This window comes from Heloderma suspectum, chromosome 3, assembly GCF_057233095.1.
Source record: "Heloderma suspectum isolate Gila_16-S chromosome 3, 16-S_ref, whole genome shotgun sequence".
NCBI lineage: Eukaryota > Metazoa > Chordata > Lepidosauria > Squamata > Helodermatidae > Heloderma > Heloderma suspectum.
In genome coordinates this window covers 126102771-126120391 of record NC_139460.1, presented here as the reverse complement: position 1 = coordinate 126120391, position 17621 = coordinate 126102771, and the positions used below count along the sequence as shown (strand labels likewise).

The window sequence follows — 17621 nt, the reverse complement described above, 5'->3', positions numbered from 1 at the left end:
TATGGATGAGTGGAAGAGATTGAGAGAAAATCAATGAGAAAATAAACAGGGTCATTTCATCTTTTTTGGAGATCACTCTTTATTTCTGAGTGATCTAAGGAGAGCAGGGGCAAGATCATGCATCTGCTTCTTCGTGATATACCTCCTCAAAAAGAGTTATGGAATTTTACTGAAGATACAGAGAATTCTCTGTTCAAGATTTATATACCCCCCACCCACGACCAAAGGCTACTGTTCCCTAGGAAAAGAACTGGTGATTAAACCAGTTTACGTTTGTTGTGCGAATAAACCCAGTGGTTCTATTTGCTCTCAGCTGGTTAGATGAAAGTGCAAGACAGGTAGCACAGGGAACTATAACATGCCAAAATGCCAAGGACTGCACTGTACAAGCATGGATATACAGCATTTTCCTATGAACATTACTTACTCTGTATGGTGTTGCATTTCACATTGTGAGTCACTTTCACTGGCGTCCTGACATTGGTCTACTATTGAGCTATTGTGTCGCCAATACAAGTCGAAATCGCTTTCAAATGAATTGTTAGGGACAAAAGCTGTGCAGTTGAGGATCTCACTTTTACCTAAGCACAAAAAGTTTTAAGTTGAGCAATTTGGCTGTATTAATGAAAGGTTCCCTAAGTGTTATAAAGTGACAGGACCCACTTGCCACCCCCATCCGGAAGTCTTTCCCCTTTAACTCTTTGCAGCAGTCTAGGGTGGCCATGTCTCCTCTTTTACAAAGTACAGTCCTCTGTTTGAAGGGCTGCCAGAGAACTGTTCTCTATTTCAAACTTGTTCTCTATCTGAAGTAGGAATGTCAGAGAAATTTACAACAGATTCAAATGAGTTTGGATTTCTAAGAATCCGACCTGTGGTTTCCATAGCAGACCAACTTTTTCTGAGTCGTGTGGATTCTGTGACTTGTGTTGTGGACCATTTTTTTTAACATTTGGGAGGATATGCACAAACTGCATTTCCACATGTCTACACTTCCGCGAACGTGTATTAGCGCAAGTGGGCATTTGCAAAGGAAGGAAATTCTCATACATCCCTAAAAATAAATCTGATTCTATCAATGAGCAGATGATGAAACAAAATATGTTTGACAATCCATGAAGCACAGATGGAACAGATCTAACAAAATCTGTACATCCCTGATCTGAAGGGCTGTCCAGTCCAACTCTGGTATAAAGAGAAAGAATCATCAGAAGGAAGAGTGGGGACTTGAAATTGCCCATAACAGCACCTGGACAGCAGCCTGAGCAAGGCACACACATCACGTGGTCATAGTCTTCCAACAGTGAAATGTACTGTATTTCTATTAAAATTATCATAATTATTATTTCTAAATCGGCATCTATAAATATAAGTTAGCATATGCAAATATTATGCAATCGGTGTCCTTTTTTGTCCTCTTTTTTGATGATACATGTCCTCTTTTTTGGCAATTCATAAATGGCCACCCAATCACTGCTCCTTAAACCCATAACTAACAGCCTCAACTCCAACCCAGAATGCACTTGTAAACCTCTGGAGGCCTACCATTTGGGAACTGCTGAATAACAGTACATAACAGAAAATATAAATAAGCAGTTGAAAGTCTGAAAGGACATCAGGCTTTCTGAAGGTTTGGAATCTATTCCCACAACCTTGTTAATTTAATAAGATATATGAAGGTTATATGACCTGCCAGTATAAGACTGCAACTCCTGTTCCTTTCATGTGGCTCATCTTATTGTTTGAATCTTTAAAATAATGTCTTCCAGTTAATTAAAAAAAAAGGTTCTAGCCCTCATGGCAACAGGCTTGGAAACCTCATGTTTGAGAGGTGGAGAAATTGTGATGGCAAACATAATGAAGTTGAGACAATGGAATATTAAAAGAAGCCCCATCCTCTATTACTTCGCTTCCAGTTCTCATGGGGGTTTTTTGGTCCTATATTATGATTTATTGTGTTGCTTTTTAAGGCAATGGTTCATGTTGTTCAAGATTTCAGAAAAATATTGTATAGCAACAGTGCAACTGTGGGTTGCTGACTATGTCATTCCAGAAAATGACTCCCATTAATCACCTAAATATGCAGTTTCCTGAAGGCTACCGAATGACAGCAAAAGGTCAGTCACCTAAAGCCCTATTCAGATGTTATATTTACCAGTAAGCTGAACACCCAAGATGTGCCAAGTAGCTCCACTCCGATGTCATGCACATCAAGTAGCATCCATGTGCACAGCATGAACAACTGCAGGTAGGCAGCCTTTGCAAGTACAGCTGTATGTGCAAAGCCCCTTCCTGCAGACATTCACGCGATACACACAGGTGAGGGGGAGGAGACTTGCCACCTATAATGTCGGGGAGAAGCTATTTGGTGCAGCCGCATTCACATGTTCAGCTTATTGGTAAAAATAACACCTGAATAGGGTTTATGTTCAAGAAATACCTCCAGCCTAGCCTCAAGTACAGGCCAGGATGTCTTTCCCATCTACCCATGCCTGCTGCTTTAAAGACAATATATCAAACCATACAGACACACATGCAGAGAGACATGCAACATTTCATCATATTCTTAGAAATATTGAGAGGTACCTATTGCTGTTTTTAAAACAATGTGCTCAGGTCCAGTTAGCCTTGGTCCTGTGATTTCCTTAGGACCTTGAGGAGAGAAAAGATATATTTTTTGAAACTCCATTCTATTCTAACAATAAACGTTAATATATTCGATCAAGGATAAAACAAATAACTTATTTATTTGTTATGGGCCATGGAGGTTGTACAATTAATTTGGATCCCAGAAAATATCCTTCTGTACTGAGCTGTAGTGCTGGACATGTTCACAGCATTCTTGAACTTCCAGCAGTAGGAGATAGGTAACCATACCTGTATCATTCCCTCTCCTGGGCTATTTGCACAGATTTTTTTCTAGCTTAGGAGAAGGAGTTTTCAGCATAGCAGAAGAGTTTAACGATGTTTCCTTGTGGTCTTTTGATATTTTGTTTAATATAGGGTATATTGCATTTTAGCATAGTACAGCATAAAAAGGATAGATCATAGTATTAATGGCCTTGCCAAAACCAGCTATCGCCCCATTTTGTTTTAACATTTTTGTCCAAACTCACCTTTCAATATGAGTTCTGTTGTACGTGTGGTGTTGTAACTCTTTCCTGCATGAGTGAATGATTTCACACATGTGTATTTCCCAGCATCTCCAGCTTTTAACTGAGGGATGTCCAATTCTTCCTCTGCTTTATTCAAGATCCTGTTGCAGTTCTGTTTAAGTAAAGTTGTTTCAAAGGGGGTTTACGACAAGCATAAAATGTACACATTCAAAGCATGAACAGTACACAGTGGGTTGGTTTGCATTATCACTATGGCTTAAACAAGCCACAGTGGCTTGTTCTGGGCTGCAGGGCATGGTTGGCATAATCACTGCCTGGCTGCAGCTTATTGTGTTGTCCGAATGCCATTTATTTGAGGGTTGTTTGACCCTCCAGCAAGCCAAGCTGCCTGGTTCAGATGACACAATAAGCCGCACCCAGGTAGTGATTATGCAAATCATGCCCAGGTCACACTACAGCTCACAACAAGCCACCATGGCTTGTTTAACCCACAGCAGCTTGTTGTGACCATCCAAACTGGGTCAATATCAGGAGCCAACCTTCTTTAACTTTTGAAGGAGGGGGCTCTAACTGTTTTATCTTGTTCAAAACTGTTTGTTTTGATAAGCACTTTGCTTTCTATGTACTATGTATTGACTACAGTGGGGGAAGGGTTAAGATCCCCTCCCCAAAGCTGAATTAACTGGAACCATTCCGCAAAAATTAAGCACTTTTAGACTGCAATCCTATACCTACTTATCTGGGAGCAAGCCCCGTTGAGCAGAGTGGGACTTATTTCTGAGTAAACTTGCATAGGATTGCACTGTTAATTGCTTAAATGTTGCTTAAGCTATTTCCACTGAAATCAATGGGAACTTAAGAACCTTGAAAAACAATGAGTATGCTGTATCCCTGTCCGTGTGGGCACAGCTTAAAACCTGTGCAGTACAGTTCTTGTTATTCAATGAAATGAAAGGGCTAGGCTTTACTATGGGAAACTATTTTTCATACAACATTTGGGAAACGTTGTGTTATAAAGCAGCATTTAAGAAATTAACAACTGTCTAATAAACCAAGGGAACAAAAAACCTGCAGAAACATGGGAGAGACCAAAATGTTCCCATCAAATAACCCTCATTGAATGGGTATGGAAGGCATATTCCATGGAAGAAATTATGTGACAGGAGTATCCCCACGCCATGCCATTTCTGGGATCGGGGAGGGATGCACCTGGTCACCGCTCCTAAAACAAACACACAGCCACATTCCTCCCTGAGGCCCTAGCTTGCTTATCCTGAAAGCAAAGGTGAAGGAAGATGTTACATGTTCAGAGCAGTGGTGCTAGCTGGGGAGTATCCTTGCCACATTCAATACAATGTACATTTTGCCTCTCACAGGTCAAGCCCTGAAAATCAGCTCTGCAAGTTCGTAGCAAAAGTTGTCTGTGGAAGATGATTGCTCAGCACCCATGACATAGCCAACAAGGTACTGGTATTGACCTTTAATACCCTAAATAGCTTAGGACGAGATTACCTCAGAAAGCGCCTGCTCCCATATGAATCTGCCTGGCCTTTAATATCTACCTTGGAGGTTTTGCTGTATGCACAGCGCATGTGTAATCACGAGGGTAAGTACAATATACAGGGTCTTCTCAGCAGTGGTGCCCCAATTGTGTAATTCCCTCTCGGTGGTGATTCCCCAGGCTCCTTCTCTTTCTGTCTTTATACATATGGCATTTAAAGTGATATGCCTTTTCTTTTAAGCTGCTGGAAGTTACGAGCAATTAACATTCTATTTAGCCCCATCACATGATGGAACAATTGCACCATCATGTGACCCCTAACAATTTCCAGGTCTTTGATTCCATTGCAGAAGATAGCTCAGTACTTCCTATATTTGATTTTTTTTTTTTAGTTTATCTACTTTTTTTTCAGACTCCCCATTAAACAATCAAGAAAAAGTTGTTTTAATAAATACCTTGTACCATGTTATGTTGACAACATTTGCACTGTGATGTATATCACTACACAGAAAGGTATATGATTTTCCAACTTCTCCATGGATTCCAGTTTCTATATGATTTGGATTGAAACAACTTCCTTTATTTCTTTGGAGGACTTTCAAGTACCTTCCATTACAGGTAAAGTTGTATGTTCCATTGCTGGGGATGTGGGGGGCAGGAGAAAGTGTGACTTTAAGGGACATTGAAGCAGAACAATTGATCACAATTACAAACGTACAGTCATATATTTCATGTTCATATTAGTCCATTTGTACATTCTTTTAATAGGCTTCCTAAGCAAATCAGATGTTTTAGGCAAACAAAAGTAGGAAAATATGCCCAAATCAGAATGAGCCAAAACAAATCAAAATTATTCATAGGTTAACCAACTTGACTCATGAGCTGTTTAGAATGTAAGGTTATAGGAAACTGCCTTATACCATTGTGCCATATTGTTCACTACTGTCTGCTCTGATTGGCCACAGCAAACCCCCTTCGCACATTTAACCCACAATTTGCTGGGTCACATGCTGCATGCGAGCCTCAGCCACTTTGGATATTCAACCTCAGGTCGACCTGATTGGAAGTTGCTGCATGATGTGTGAAATTGGACACTATGGGTTATTTGTGGGTTAAACAACCCAAAGTTAACCTAAGAACTAATCGTAGCTTAACTTTGGGTTGTTTTACCCATGAATAACTCATAGTGTCTGGGTTCACACATCCTGCAACAACCTCTGATTGGCCTGATCAGAGGTTGATTATGTAAAGCAGCTTCAGCACGTGACCTGGCAAATTGTGGGTAAATTAACCCATAATTTGCCACCATTACATGCAAGAGTCTTCAGTTCCTATGCAAGTTTTTCCCAACCCAGCCACATGAAGGTCAAACTTGATGAGATGTTGGGGATCCATGATCAAATTTGGGTTTTATTAAAGTTTGGGTTTAATAAAGTTTGGGTTCAACAGATTATATATATCTACCTGGAGAAGTGTAAAATGATATGTTCATTCCTATGAAAGAAGAAGGAAGGCAAAAGGACTCCTTTTCAAATGTCCTTAAGACAATGGAATCCTGTAAGGAGTTAGCCAGACGTAGGCAACCTGGTGCCCCCCAGATGTTTTGGACTCCCATAAGCCCCAGCCAGGAGGGATTCTGAGAGTTGTAGTCCAAACTATCTGGAGGGCACCAAGTTGCCAGCCCCTGGGTTAGACAGTTGAAGGAAGTGAGCAGTTAGGATAGTTGAAAGCTGGAGTGTGAGGTAAAAAGAAAGGTGAAGTACTTGTCGATCCTGATTTGATTATTTACTTGGCTTTGCAAGAATGATAAAAAATGTTACTGTTATTTAAAAGTGACATTAAACATATTGTTTCATATCCAGTGTGGCTGGGATAATGTCAATTCTTGCTGCTTTCACAATGGCAACAATGTTATCTTGGTATGCTTGAGGGTACAGGGTAACAGAACAAAGTTCCTCAAGTGATACCAACAATATACTTCTCACTCCTACAGAGTGAGAGCTCATAAGGTCAACTCTGCTTCACAATTCACAAATGGGAATTCACTCCAAATACTGCCAGAATGACACCTAGATGGAAGCTGCCTCCATTGACTGTAACACTACCCCCACAGTTGGGAAAGAGATACCTCAAAGAAGAGGTACCAATTACAATGTGGGTTCTGTGTTACAATTGTTGATTGGAACTGTGCTACCTAATAAGTATGGGAATTACTACTCCCCTCTTGCTTTGTTTACAAAGCACCCAGGAGTATCTGCTAGGCCACTGTTGGAAGCAAGGGTATTATAGTAGAAGGAGTCTTGTACTAGATCCAGGTGGTTCTTACTGGCACAGTCCTTGTATAGCTTGTAAGTGCCAGGTTGGCTTTCACCTTTGGACTAGAAATACACTTGCTAAAATATCCAGACCCAGCTTAACAAAGAACCGTTGCAATGTTGTCTCACCTCTGCATTTTGCAACACCCTTCCTGCTACATACAGATTGAGGGTTGAAACTGTGTCATCCCCTTTTGGATACAACAAACATATTGCTTCAAGTATTTGGCAAATCAGAAAAGCACAGCAGGCAAGCCACAATGTCTGAAGTAAGAATGTCAGTTGCACTTTTACAAAACAAAGCAGGAAATGAAAGAGCTAAAAAGACTCAGATTGCTTGAACGTGCATCTAGTCATCCAAAATCACAAGTCACTGACCATACACTCACCACATTTCACAAAATATACCAGAAGGTGATATTTGGAAAGGTTTCAAACATAGAAAAAATTAGATAATGCCTTATCCTTGCAATGTGGATTGAAAAATCCAGATGGACTGTTCCTTAAGAAATGGGATGGCTTTAAGGTCTCGAAGACCTTAAAGATCTTTGATTTCAAGGATCAATAAGATCCTTCTGAAATCTATACAATCTTACTGATCCTTGAGGCTTTTATTATACAATAAAATGAGTCCAAATGAGGCTTTTATTATACAATTGCCCTGCCTCATTCACAGAATTTTACAGGGGGTCTAGTCAATGTCATTTTCCGTTTTTAACCCTCCTGTTTTTTTCCCATCACTTCACCTGTCTTTTTGCTCACCACAAAAACAAATCTGTGAAGGAGAAAAAGACTGAATATCTACACAATGCTGCACTAGGAGTTGTCCATCTGGAAACACCCTAAATCTAATATAGGGATTTTACCAAGCACTAAATCTAAGGCCCAGTTTGGACAATCTTTCAAAACTTCATAAACCATGGTTTACAAGTGTTAAGGTCAAGCACGCTTCCCTTTGTACACCAGTTTGGGCATGAAGATCCTGCTTATAGTAAGAAAGAATTTCCTGCCATGTTTGAACTGGGTATTCTGGCTTAGGGTGCAATCCTATCCAGATGCCCGTCAGCCTCCAAATTCACCTCTGCACTTTTCCCAGTCTGCATTTTTGCTAGATGGGTGTTTTTTGCCTGTCTAGCTTGGGTGCTGAAGAGGGTGAGCAAAGAAGGCTGGGGAGAGCTGGGGAGAGCTTGTATCCCTGCTTCTCTAGTCCCCTCCCCTCCCCACCCACAGAAACACCTCCTTTCCCTCATCTCCGAGGTTGCTTTTGCAAGCTTGGCGAGCCAGCTGGCATGGTTCTCTCCACACTGGCTGTAAGCAAGGAGCTCAGACTCCTGGGTCTGAGGTCAGCTTCTGGAATCCAAACTATGCCCCTACCCCCAGATGCCATGGCCCCAATCCTAGGGGCCATAGGATTGCTCTCCCCATGTCTGTAAACAAACCAGGAAAATAAACCAGGATCACATTTTCCAGAACACATTCTGGATAGTTTTTCTGATTTGTTAACCAACATTAAGCAAGGGTACCCCAGGGAAGCTTAATACAAGCCAGGATCATCATGCCTAAGCTGGCACATAGTGAGAGGAGGAGGGAGAGAGAAGCTTATGAAGCCTGAAATAATCATCTAAATTGGTCCATTGCATTTATATTGCTTAGTTGACAGTCATGCATAACTTACCACAATTAGGTTCACGTGACCTTTTCTGTGAACTATACATGACCTATATAGTCCTACCTCAAAAGTCAGATATTTTCTACATGGTTCTTTAATTCAATTTTAACTCAACGTATTGAGTTTTAATTCAACAGAGGGCCTTGGATTCCATTTTCAAAGAATGTAAAGGGTAGAATTGAACATGCTGGGTTGTATTAAAGTCAAAATTCATTTTAAACCAGTTTGGTTATTTTTTTAAAGACATACTATCACCAAAATTCTTCCTAAAAGATTGATTTTTAAACATCCCATTCTTTAAAGAGCCATCATCAATATTTATTAATCCCTGTAATTGAGATAACAATACTGGCCTTCCGTACAGAACTGTTGTAAGGATTACTGAGATATTGTATCCAGCTGTGTCTGTCCACCAGTAGAATGGACAGAAATGATTTCTCCCCCCTGCAGCCACCTTGTGCCCCCCTAATCTGCTCCACAGTGCTGGGGGACTCTGAGGGGCTGGGGGACCCTGTGCGGCAGATTTGGGGGGGTGCAGGAAGGCCAGAGGAAGGAGAACTACTGTTGCATGAGTGGAAATCCACTTGTAGATTTCCTAAATTTCCAATGTCACCTAAAGTTTGCAAAGATTTTTGAACTCTTGAAACTGTTTATATGATACTAAGTATTATGAATTCACTGATGCTGCTGGAAACCCGACAGGGTAGGAGCACTTCTAATGTGCTAAAGCAGAGATGGGCAGCTGTTGTACTCCCAGAACTCTCTCTGTTCTCCATACAATGGTCCACAGTTGGAAACATATTTGGAAACATTATATGCAAAATCCTGAGAACAACATGAAAGTTCACATACTAATCTTCTGAAATCCTTTTTCTTTTCCTTATATGTGAAATTGTGGGCAATCACATTTACCTTACCTTGATTAACATGTTGATATGCCTTCTAGTAATTGGGCCAGATAAAAAGTATTTTGGGAGGGTTTTTTATGGAGTGAAAAAGGAGTGTTTTCACTCACTTCGGGGATTGCCCCCAGAAGCGCTAGGTCTCTGTTCCACAAGCCGTAGGGGCCACCACGCATGGACCAGAATCGGCAGGACTGGCTGCACATACAAGGCCAGCATTGGATTCTGCCCAAAATGTCAGCAGCTTTTTGTGTACCAATCTACAACAGAGAGAGGCATTTGCCACTATAGATATAAATGTCCGCACGCTTTATCTTTTCTTTACAGGAAAGCAAGACTGGCAAAATGACACAAGCGAGGACACTGCCTATTCTTTCTAAGCAAACATCCCTGCATATATATCCATTTTGGCATACACTACACCTACCTGAGACAGCAAGTATATTGTCCAGTATCATTCAATAGAGCTGGCCAAAACTGCAAATAAATGCCATTCAAATCAATTCTGCTGTCTTCTTGAATTAATATCCTTTCTCTTTCTGTTTCTCTGTACCAGTTTACAGTATATCCTTCCTCTTGTCCTGTGGTAGGACAGCAAATTGAAAAATATTCTTCTTCTACTAAGTTAATAGCTGGGCGCCTCTTACAAAGTTTACCTTCAGAAAATTAAAAAAAAAACCATATATACATAATTACAGCCTTTCTAGAAAACAGGAAAATAATGCATTTTTTTTTCTTAAAGTTAGGCTAGCACTAGTCCTATTTAGCCTAGCCTCATATAAGATCTTTCCACTTTTTTGTTTGTTTCTTTCATGGTTAAAATGGGAAATATGAGTGTGCTATAGAGAGGAAGCAACAGGTAATGATTTTTTAAAATATCATCAAAAAGATTCACAAAAAGGCAATGTGCTAGGAGACCTTGCTGACATTCAGCCCCCCTTTTCCCCGTAAATGAGTTCATGAAAACTTCCATGGTTCAGCAATAGAGTGGTAAGCTTTCAAAGGATTAAAAATTACATTAAAATATTTAAGTGTCACAAAATGTGGGGTAGGGGCCTATAACCCATAACTAGTGATGCTACAGGAACTAGCCAATAGGTGCCCATGACATTCACACAACTTTAGTCCACAACTTTAGTCCATGACACTCATACAACTTCAAGTCTAGTGTGATGGGTCTCTCTCTCTCTCTCTCTTCCACACACACACACACACACACACAGAGAGAGAGAGAGAGAGAGAGAGAGAGAGAAAGAGAGAGAGAATTTTCCTTAAAAATAAAATATTGCATTTTGAGTGGTGGGAAAATGCAATTTGCCAATAACAGAAGCAATTCCTTGAAGGAAGACATCTCAAACACCCAAAATAACTGAGTAACAACTTTTCATTTATTGTTAAATAATTCTAATTTTCTGGAAAAGCCCTCCTAGTTTTATAGTTAGATGCTGAACTGGTGACACTTTTGAATTATACTGTGTATTTGGCTTGTTATACCTTGCTTGAAGGGGAAAAAATGTTGAGTTATTCTTACCAGGGCTGACAAAGCTAAGGATCAGCAACAGCAAGACTGACAGATTTCCCAAAAACATTTTTAAATGCGTTTAGTTGTACTTTGTTCTCTGGAAAAAAATAAAGAAACAAGAGGCTTTAATTTTAAAAGACAGACAATGAGAACATATAGGCAGTCTAGTTCACCAGTGTAGGTTTTTAATCTAAGGATATGAGTAATATAAGAACTAAAACTGAAGATATGATTTGGAACTGTAAAGTCTTACATAAAAGAAAGTGAATATTTGCATAACCAAGATGATGTGTTTGGAGTTTCTTCTGGTATAGGTCATTCTTGTACCAGTTTTCCATATGAGGCATACTTTTCTATTTTTGGAGAATCACTGGGTGATTCAGCTTGCTGAATATTGTGAATCCCATAATGATCTAGAAATGTTTTCTGGACTGAACAGCCTAAGCTTGAAAGTAAGTTCCATCAAAATCAATGACATTTCAAAATAAAAATGGTAAGGATTAGTTTATTTAGTCTTAGACAAAATCCCGCGATTGGAGATTAGGCATGGCATCAACTGAAAGAATGGTATCACCACTTTTCTTCACATTCCATTTCACACATATATTAAGCAGATGCCAATATTTAAGTATCTGCTTTGGGAATATACAGAGTGCATATCTTTTCTCCTTCAATCCATCTTTTTCATTTTCTACCTTCCTCCTCCTTTTCCTCCTTCAATCCACAAAGCACAGCCACCACTCCTCTTTCTCTCCCCTCCCTAATCAACCCCAAGATCTACTATCAGAATGGAACTGGGGATGTATGGTGAAGGCCCAACAAGGAACAGGAAGTGGAGGGAGGAGTATAAAATGTGGGGACTATTTTAGCCACTTTTTAAAGAAGCAGCCTGGCTTTAGTAGAGTATAACGGGTACCATGGAAGGCTTCCGAGGGTGCTATGGTGCCGATGTACCCCATGCTGGAAACTGAAGCTTTAAGGACACAGCTAGCAGCTATGGCTTTTTTTTTTCTTCTTTTACTCTAAAGCCCAGGGGAGCCAATTCAGATCAGGGCCCTAGCCCATTGTTGTTGCAATCCAAATTGGGAGCCATGCCTATAATTTGCATTGCTGAGAAGTGATCTATTAAAACAAACCTATCACTTTTGGACAGTATAAACTGAGTGTTTATAAATTTGGATTGGGACTACAGCCGGTGGTGGACAAAGAGTTAAAGGCCTCCTGCTTCCCACACTAGGATCCCAGTGAGGATTGGCTCACCTGCACTTACCTTTGAGCAAAAATGATAACCTGTCTATCTATCTAAAATTATTTCTAGGCTATCCTTGAGACATAAAAAGACATTGCTGCTATCTACGTTCTTAAAGTAATATGTAGTTTGGCTCTCACACAACTGCAAGCAGGGTGGCAGTAGGATACATGTGCTGCATTTCTCTCTTAATGATGAACGGGGAGGGTGATGATGGACAAACTCAAATAATGGCCATCTGCTAAATCACGCCAACATTTCTGGACCTCTGAGTTCTGAGCTGGTGCATATCATAGTTTTTGTTAATTTGTTCTGCTTTTTTTCTCCTCTGCTCTTCTGTTGTCTCACCTTGGTCTGTTCACATTCACCCTGCTCTATTCTGCCAAAATTCTTCATTCATGAGGGCTAGAATCTTTTTTTATTAACTGGAAGACATTGTCTCAACTTTATTATGTTTGCCATCACAATTTCTCCACCTCTCAAACATGAAGTTTCCAAGCCTGTTGCCATGAGGGCTAGAACCATTTTTTTTTTTAAATTAACTGGAAGACATTATTTTAAAGAGTCGAACAATAATATGAGCCACATGAAAGGAACAGGAGTGGCAGTCTTATGCTGGCAGGTCATATAACCTTCATATACCTTATTAAATTAACAAGGTTGTGGGAATAGATTCCAAACCTTCAGAAAGCCTGATGTCCTTTCAGACTTTCAGCTGTTTATTTATATTTTCTGCTATGTACTACTAATTCAGCAGTTCCCAAATGGTAGGCCTCCAGAGGTTTACAGGAGCATTGTGGGTTGGAGTTGAGGCTGTTATGGGTTTAAGAGCAGTGATTGGGTGGCCATTTATGAATTGCCAAAAAAGAAGACATGCATCATCAATAAAGAGGACAAAAAAGGACACCGATTGCATAATACTTGCATATGCCAACTTAGATTTATAGATGCAGATTTAGAAATAATTATGATAATTTTAACAGAAATACAGTACATTTCACTGTTGGGAGACTATGACCACGTGATGTGTGTGCCTTGCTCAGGCTGCTGTCCAGGTGCTGTTGATGGGCAATTTCAAGTCCCCACTCTTCCTCCTGATGATTCTTTCTCTTTATACCAGACTTGGACTGGACAGCCCTTCAGATCAAGGATGTATGGATTTTGTTAAATCTTTTCCATTTGTGCTTCATGGATTGTCAAACGTCTTTTGTTTCATCATCTGCTCATTGATAGAATCGGATTTATTTTTAGGGATGTATGCAAATGCCCACTTGCGCTAATGCATGTTAGCGGAAGTGTAAACATGTGGAAATGCAGTTTGTGCATATCCTCCCAAATGTAAAAAAAAAAAAAAAAAAAAGGTCCACAAGTCACAGAATCCACATGACTCAGAAAGAGCTGGTCCGCTATGGAATCCACAGGTCGGATTCATAGAATTCCAAACTCATTTGAATCTGTTGTAAATTTTACTGACATTCCTACTTCAGATAGAAAATGAGTTTGAAATAGAGAACAGTTCTCTGGCAGCCCTTCAAACAGAGGACTGTACTTTATAAAAGAGGAGACATGGCCACCCTAGACTGCTGCAAAGAGTTAAAGGGGAAAGACTTCTGGATGGGTGTGGCAACTCATTTTTTAATTATTTGTTTGTAAAAAAAAAAAAATTAGGGGGTAGAGACCCCCCCCCCCAGCTACAGGCCTGGCTCTCTGTTGCTGGCTGCCTTCAAGCATAGGTTTGGCAGTCATCTGTTGGGGATGCTTGAGTTCTGGATTTCCTGCAATGAGCAGGGGGTTGGGCCAGGAGGCCTAGGAGGCCCCTCTCCAGTGTTGGGCTTCTGTGGCTTTCTCCTGCGATTGTTGGGTGCTTATTGCAGATTGGGGAGAGCCCATCATGAGATGACTTCATTTCAAAGACATCAGTAATTGAATTGTGATTGAGCTGTGAGAACTGGCCATTGTACACCCATCAGGAACTTACAAATGATGGCAGATTCATAGAAAGTAAAATTTTTCTAGGCTCCAAGATTTTAAGATCACATGTTTGGAAGCCAGGTCCCCCAGTTGCACTAATTTCCCTGCAAAGTTTGTATGAGTATTTTTACTGCCTGATTTGCTATGTATTTCAGGACACAAGAAGAGCCCTGTTGGGTCAGACCAAGGGCACTTCTACACCAGCCTAAAATCCTGAATTTAAAATGGGGCTTTCTGCTTCTGTTTTAAATGCAGGATCTCCACTGACTCCCTTTACATGTGCTTCCTTTCCCCCCACCCCCTTCCCCCTCCTTATCCCCATATTGGAGTCTTCCACATTATCTTTCATTGATCTGGCTCCTCTTCTTGCCACTTTAAGTCTTTTCAGGGAGGAAACTGAAGTGGAACACAACAGCAAGGTGATGTGATAGCTCATTATCTGTGCTCTATTTAAAAATGGAACAAAGGGCATTTAGTGCAGGAAGGTCACGGCAGGGTCATGGCAACATGTAAAGAGCCTGCAAACATCCGTGAAGGAATTGAAGGGGGTTTGGGGACTGCATGGGCTAGCCTTCTTATCCCTATGTCTGGCAGGGTCAGGGTGAGGCCATGTCAGTCTGTACATTTCCCCCATCCACACACATTCTTTCAAAGTGTGTGGAGTTATCTGAACCTGGAATTACCATTTACTGGCTAATAGCTGTCAGTCCACCATTCTTCCTTGAATGAGTCTAATTCCATTTTAAAGTTCTCCGTGAGACCAGAATTTGGAAATAAATCCCACTGAATTCAATGGAACTTACAGCATAGGAAGTATGCTTAATATTGCAACTTTAAGGCCAGTTCACACTCCACCCCACCCCCACCCCCATGAGCAATTCAGATGGCTGAGGATAGTGGATCAGGATGAGTGACAGTCACATAAAAAGTTGTGTTGGGGTACCAGAGCAGAGTGATAAGAAGCCATGGACACCTTAAAAGTTAAGGAGAAGGAGCTTGTGCTGGATCTGGGAGAAGACAGTGTAGGGATTTAGGGAGGGGAATCAGATGGCCAGAGTGATGAGAGATGAAACTATGATATGCACCAGCTCAAAGCTCAGAGGTCCAGAAATGTTGGCGTGATTTAGCAGTTGGCCATTTTTTGAGGTTGTCCATCATCACCCTCCCCGTCCATCTTTAACAGAGAAATGCAGTGCATGTATCCTACTGCCACCCTAAATCCCAACACTGTCTGCTCCCAGATCCAGCACAAGCTCCTTCTCCTTACCATCTCATGATGGGCCCTCCCCACTCTGCAATAAGCACCCAACAATCGCAGGAGAAAGCCACAGAAGCCCAACACTGGAGAGGGGCCTCCTAGGCCTCGTGGTCCAACCCCCTGCTCACTGCAGGGAATCCAGAACTCGAGCATCCCCAGCAGATCACTGCCAAACCTATGCTTGAAGGCAGCCAGCAACAGAGAGCCAGGCCTGTAGCCAGGAGGGGCAGCTGGGGGGTCTCTACCCCCTAATTTCTTTCTTTTTACAAACAAATAATTAAAAAACGAGCTTACAATTTTGTCTTTTAAAGGCCTGTAAACCAGATAAACTCCTCCCAAAAAAACGTTTTGAGCACCCCACCCCACCCAGAACATTTAGGCTGGCTACAGGTCTGCAGAGATGTTTAGCCTAGCTCATGATAGAGTCCATCCAACCCAAGTGTTGGGTTGGATGGACTCTAGCAAGACAGCAATTGCAGGGCATCAAGGTCGTGGTCCTGTACACAGCCAACCACAGGGAGACATCAAAACTTGCCAACGCATGACAAAAGTGATAGAGGACCACACAGGTTCCAGTTTATTTTGTGCACCATTCTTTCAGGAGCTCCCAGCACTAAACAAATCTCCTTGTCACTGCAATTCTCATGAATTGCAAAGTTTTGGGGAAGCTGGCACAAAAGAAACGGGCATCTCTGTGATTCAGTATCAGTTTTGTTGTTTTTCCGCAGTCCTGTACACATCTACTTGGGAGTAGGTCTCACTGAACTCAGTGGGACTTACTTCCGAGCAAACACGGATAGCCTTGAATTGCAATCAGTTCCCCCACCCCCACCCCCACCCCTCCAAAGATATCCACTGAACTTCATGGGTTTTTTTTATTATTATTATTACTCCTTGATAATTAAGTGTGTTTAGGATAACAGCCTGTGTCCCGCGGATATCACCGGTTCTTCCTGCGCCAAGTCACTATGACGGATTGCAGCCTTTGAGCTGCCGCCTGGATTGTAAAGTACACGACGCGTAACCCACTGGCTATATATTATGAGCTTGCAACGGGAAGATGCTCTGTAGAAAGAACGGCCCTTACCTTAAAACCGGCGCTGGTGGTGGTGGTGTTGACAGGAGTTGGACGCGACGAGCGTGGGGGAAACAACAGACTGACAGCTAAGGAGACGAGAGAGAGAGGCAGGGAGGGGAGGAGGAAGATCAGCGCTTCCCACCGACGAAGGCGACAGCTTCAAGCGTGTATCCCAGAAGCAACGTGAGCAAGGGAAAGGTAGGGGGCCCTCTTTCTTGGCGCGGTGCGAGCGCTAACCTACTTCGGCCGGCAAGAAGGAGAAAAACAGATCGGGTCCGAAATCAAGCGCCTTGCTTGTTTGAAAAGAAGCGGTGCTGAAGTTGCAGCTTGCCTGGAAGCTCCGCCCTCCGATCTGAAATCTTTCCCCACCACGTGTGTATGCGAGCGGGGGGGGGGGAGGGGGGCGCCGATTCTGAAGCTGGTCGGATTCGCGGGAGGAAAAGAGAGGGCGCGAGGCGCCGGCGCTTCGGATGTTGCAGTCGAGGGAAATTCCAGCGTAACCGTATTACTTTCCCTGCAACAAGAGTCACACGATGTACCTTAAATAAAAAAATATTAATCGACCGTTTTCCCGTGCGCGCTTACTTTCAGGAGCTCCCAGCACTAAACAAATCTCCTTGTCGCTGCAGTTCTCATGAATGTACAATAATAAGTTGATTTTTTTAGTGCAGGGAACCCCTGAGGAAGGAGGGCTTCTCCAAAGATTTGGGGAAGTTGGCACAAAAGAAACGGGCATCTCTGTGATTCAGTATCAGTTTTGTTGTTTTTCCGCAGTCCTGTACGCATCTACTTGGGAGTAGGTCTCACTGAACTCAGGGGGACTTACTTCCGAGCAAACACGGATAGCCTTGAATTGCAATCAGTTCCCCCACCCCCACCCCTCCAAAGATATCCACTGAACTCCTTGAGGTTTTTTTATTATTATTACTCCTTGATAAGTAGGTGTGTTTAGGATTACAGCCTGTGTCCCGCAGATATCACGGGTTCTTCCTGCGCCAAGTCACTATGACGGATTGCAGCCTTTGAGTTGCCTCGAAAGCGGC

General features: G+C 41.8%; 1 protein-coding gene across 2 annotated transcripts in view; it reads right to left on the bottom strand.

Annotated features, from left to right (window-relative positions):
* Positions 1-16932, bottom strand: part of IL18R1 (interleukin 18 receptor 1) — a 35436-nt gene extending 18504 nt beyond the window's left edge. The window contains exons 1-7 of one of the 2 annotated variants that reach the window (XM_084844454.1): positions 16588-16932; positions 11032-11119; positions 9928-10156; positions 5070-5253; positions 3114-3264; positions 2584-2649; positions 428-581 (exon numbers count right to left, since the gene is read on the bottom strand). In XM_084844454.1, the coding sequence (XP_084700580.1) occupies positions 428-581; positions 2584-2649; positions 3114-3264; positions 5070-5253; positions 9928-10156; positions 11032-11089 (842 nt within the window). In that variant the 5' untranslated portion in view covers positions 11090-11119; positions 16588-16932. Of the gene's footprint in view, positions 1-427; positions 582-2583; positions 2650-3113; positions 3265-5069; positions 5254-9927; positions 10157-11031; positions 11120-13265; positions 13411-16587 lie in introns of those variants that run through there. The other variant, XM_084844455.1, reaches the window with a different exon arrangement.
* Between the last annotated feature and the right edge of the window lie 689 nt (positions 16933-17621).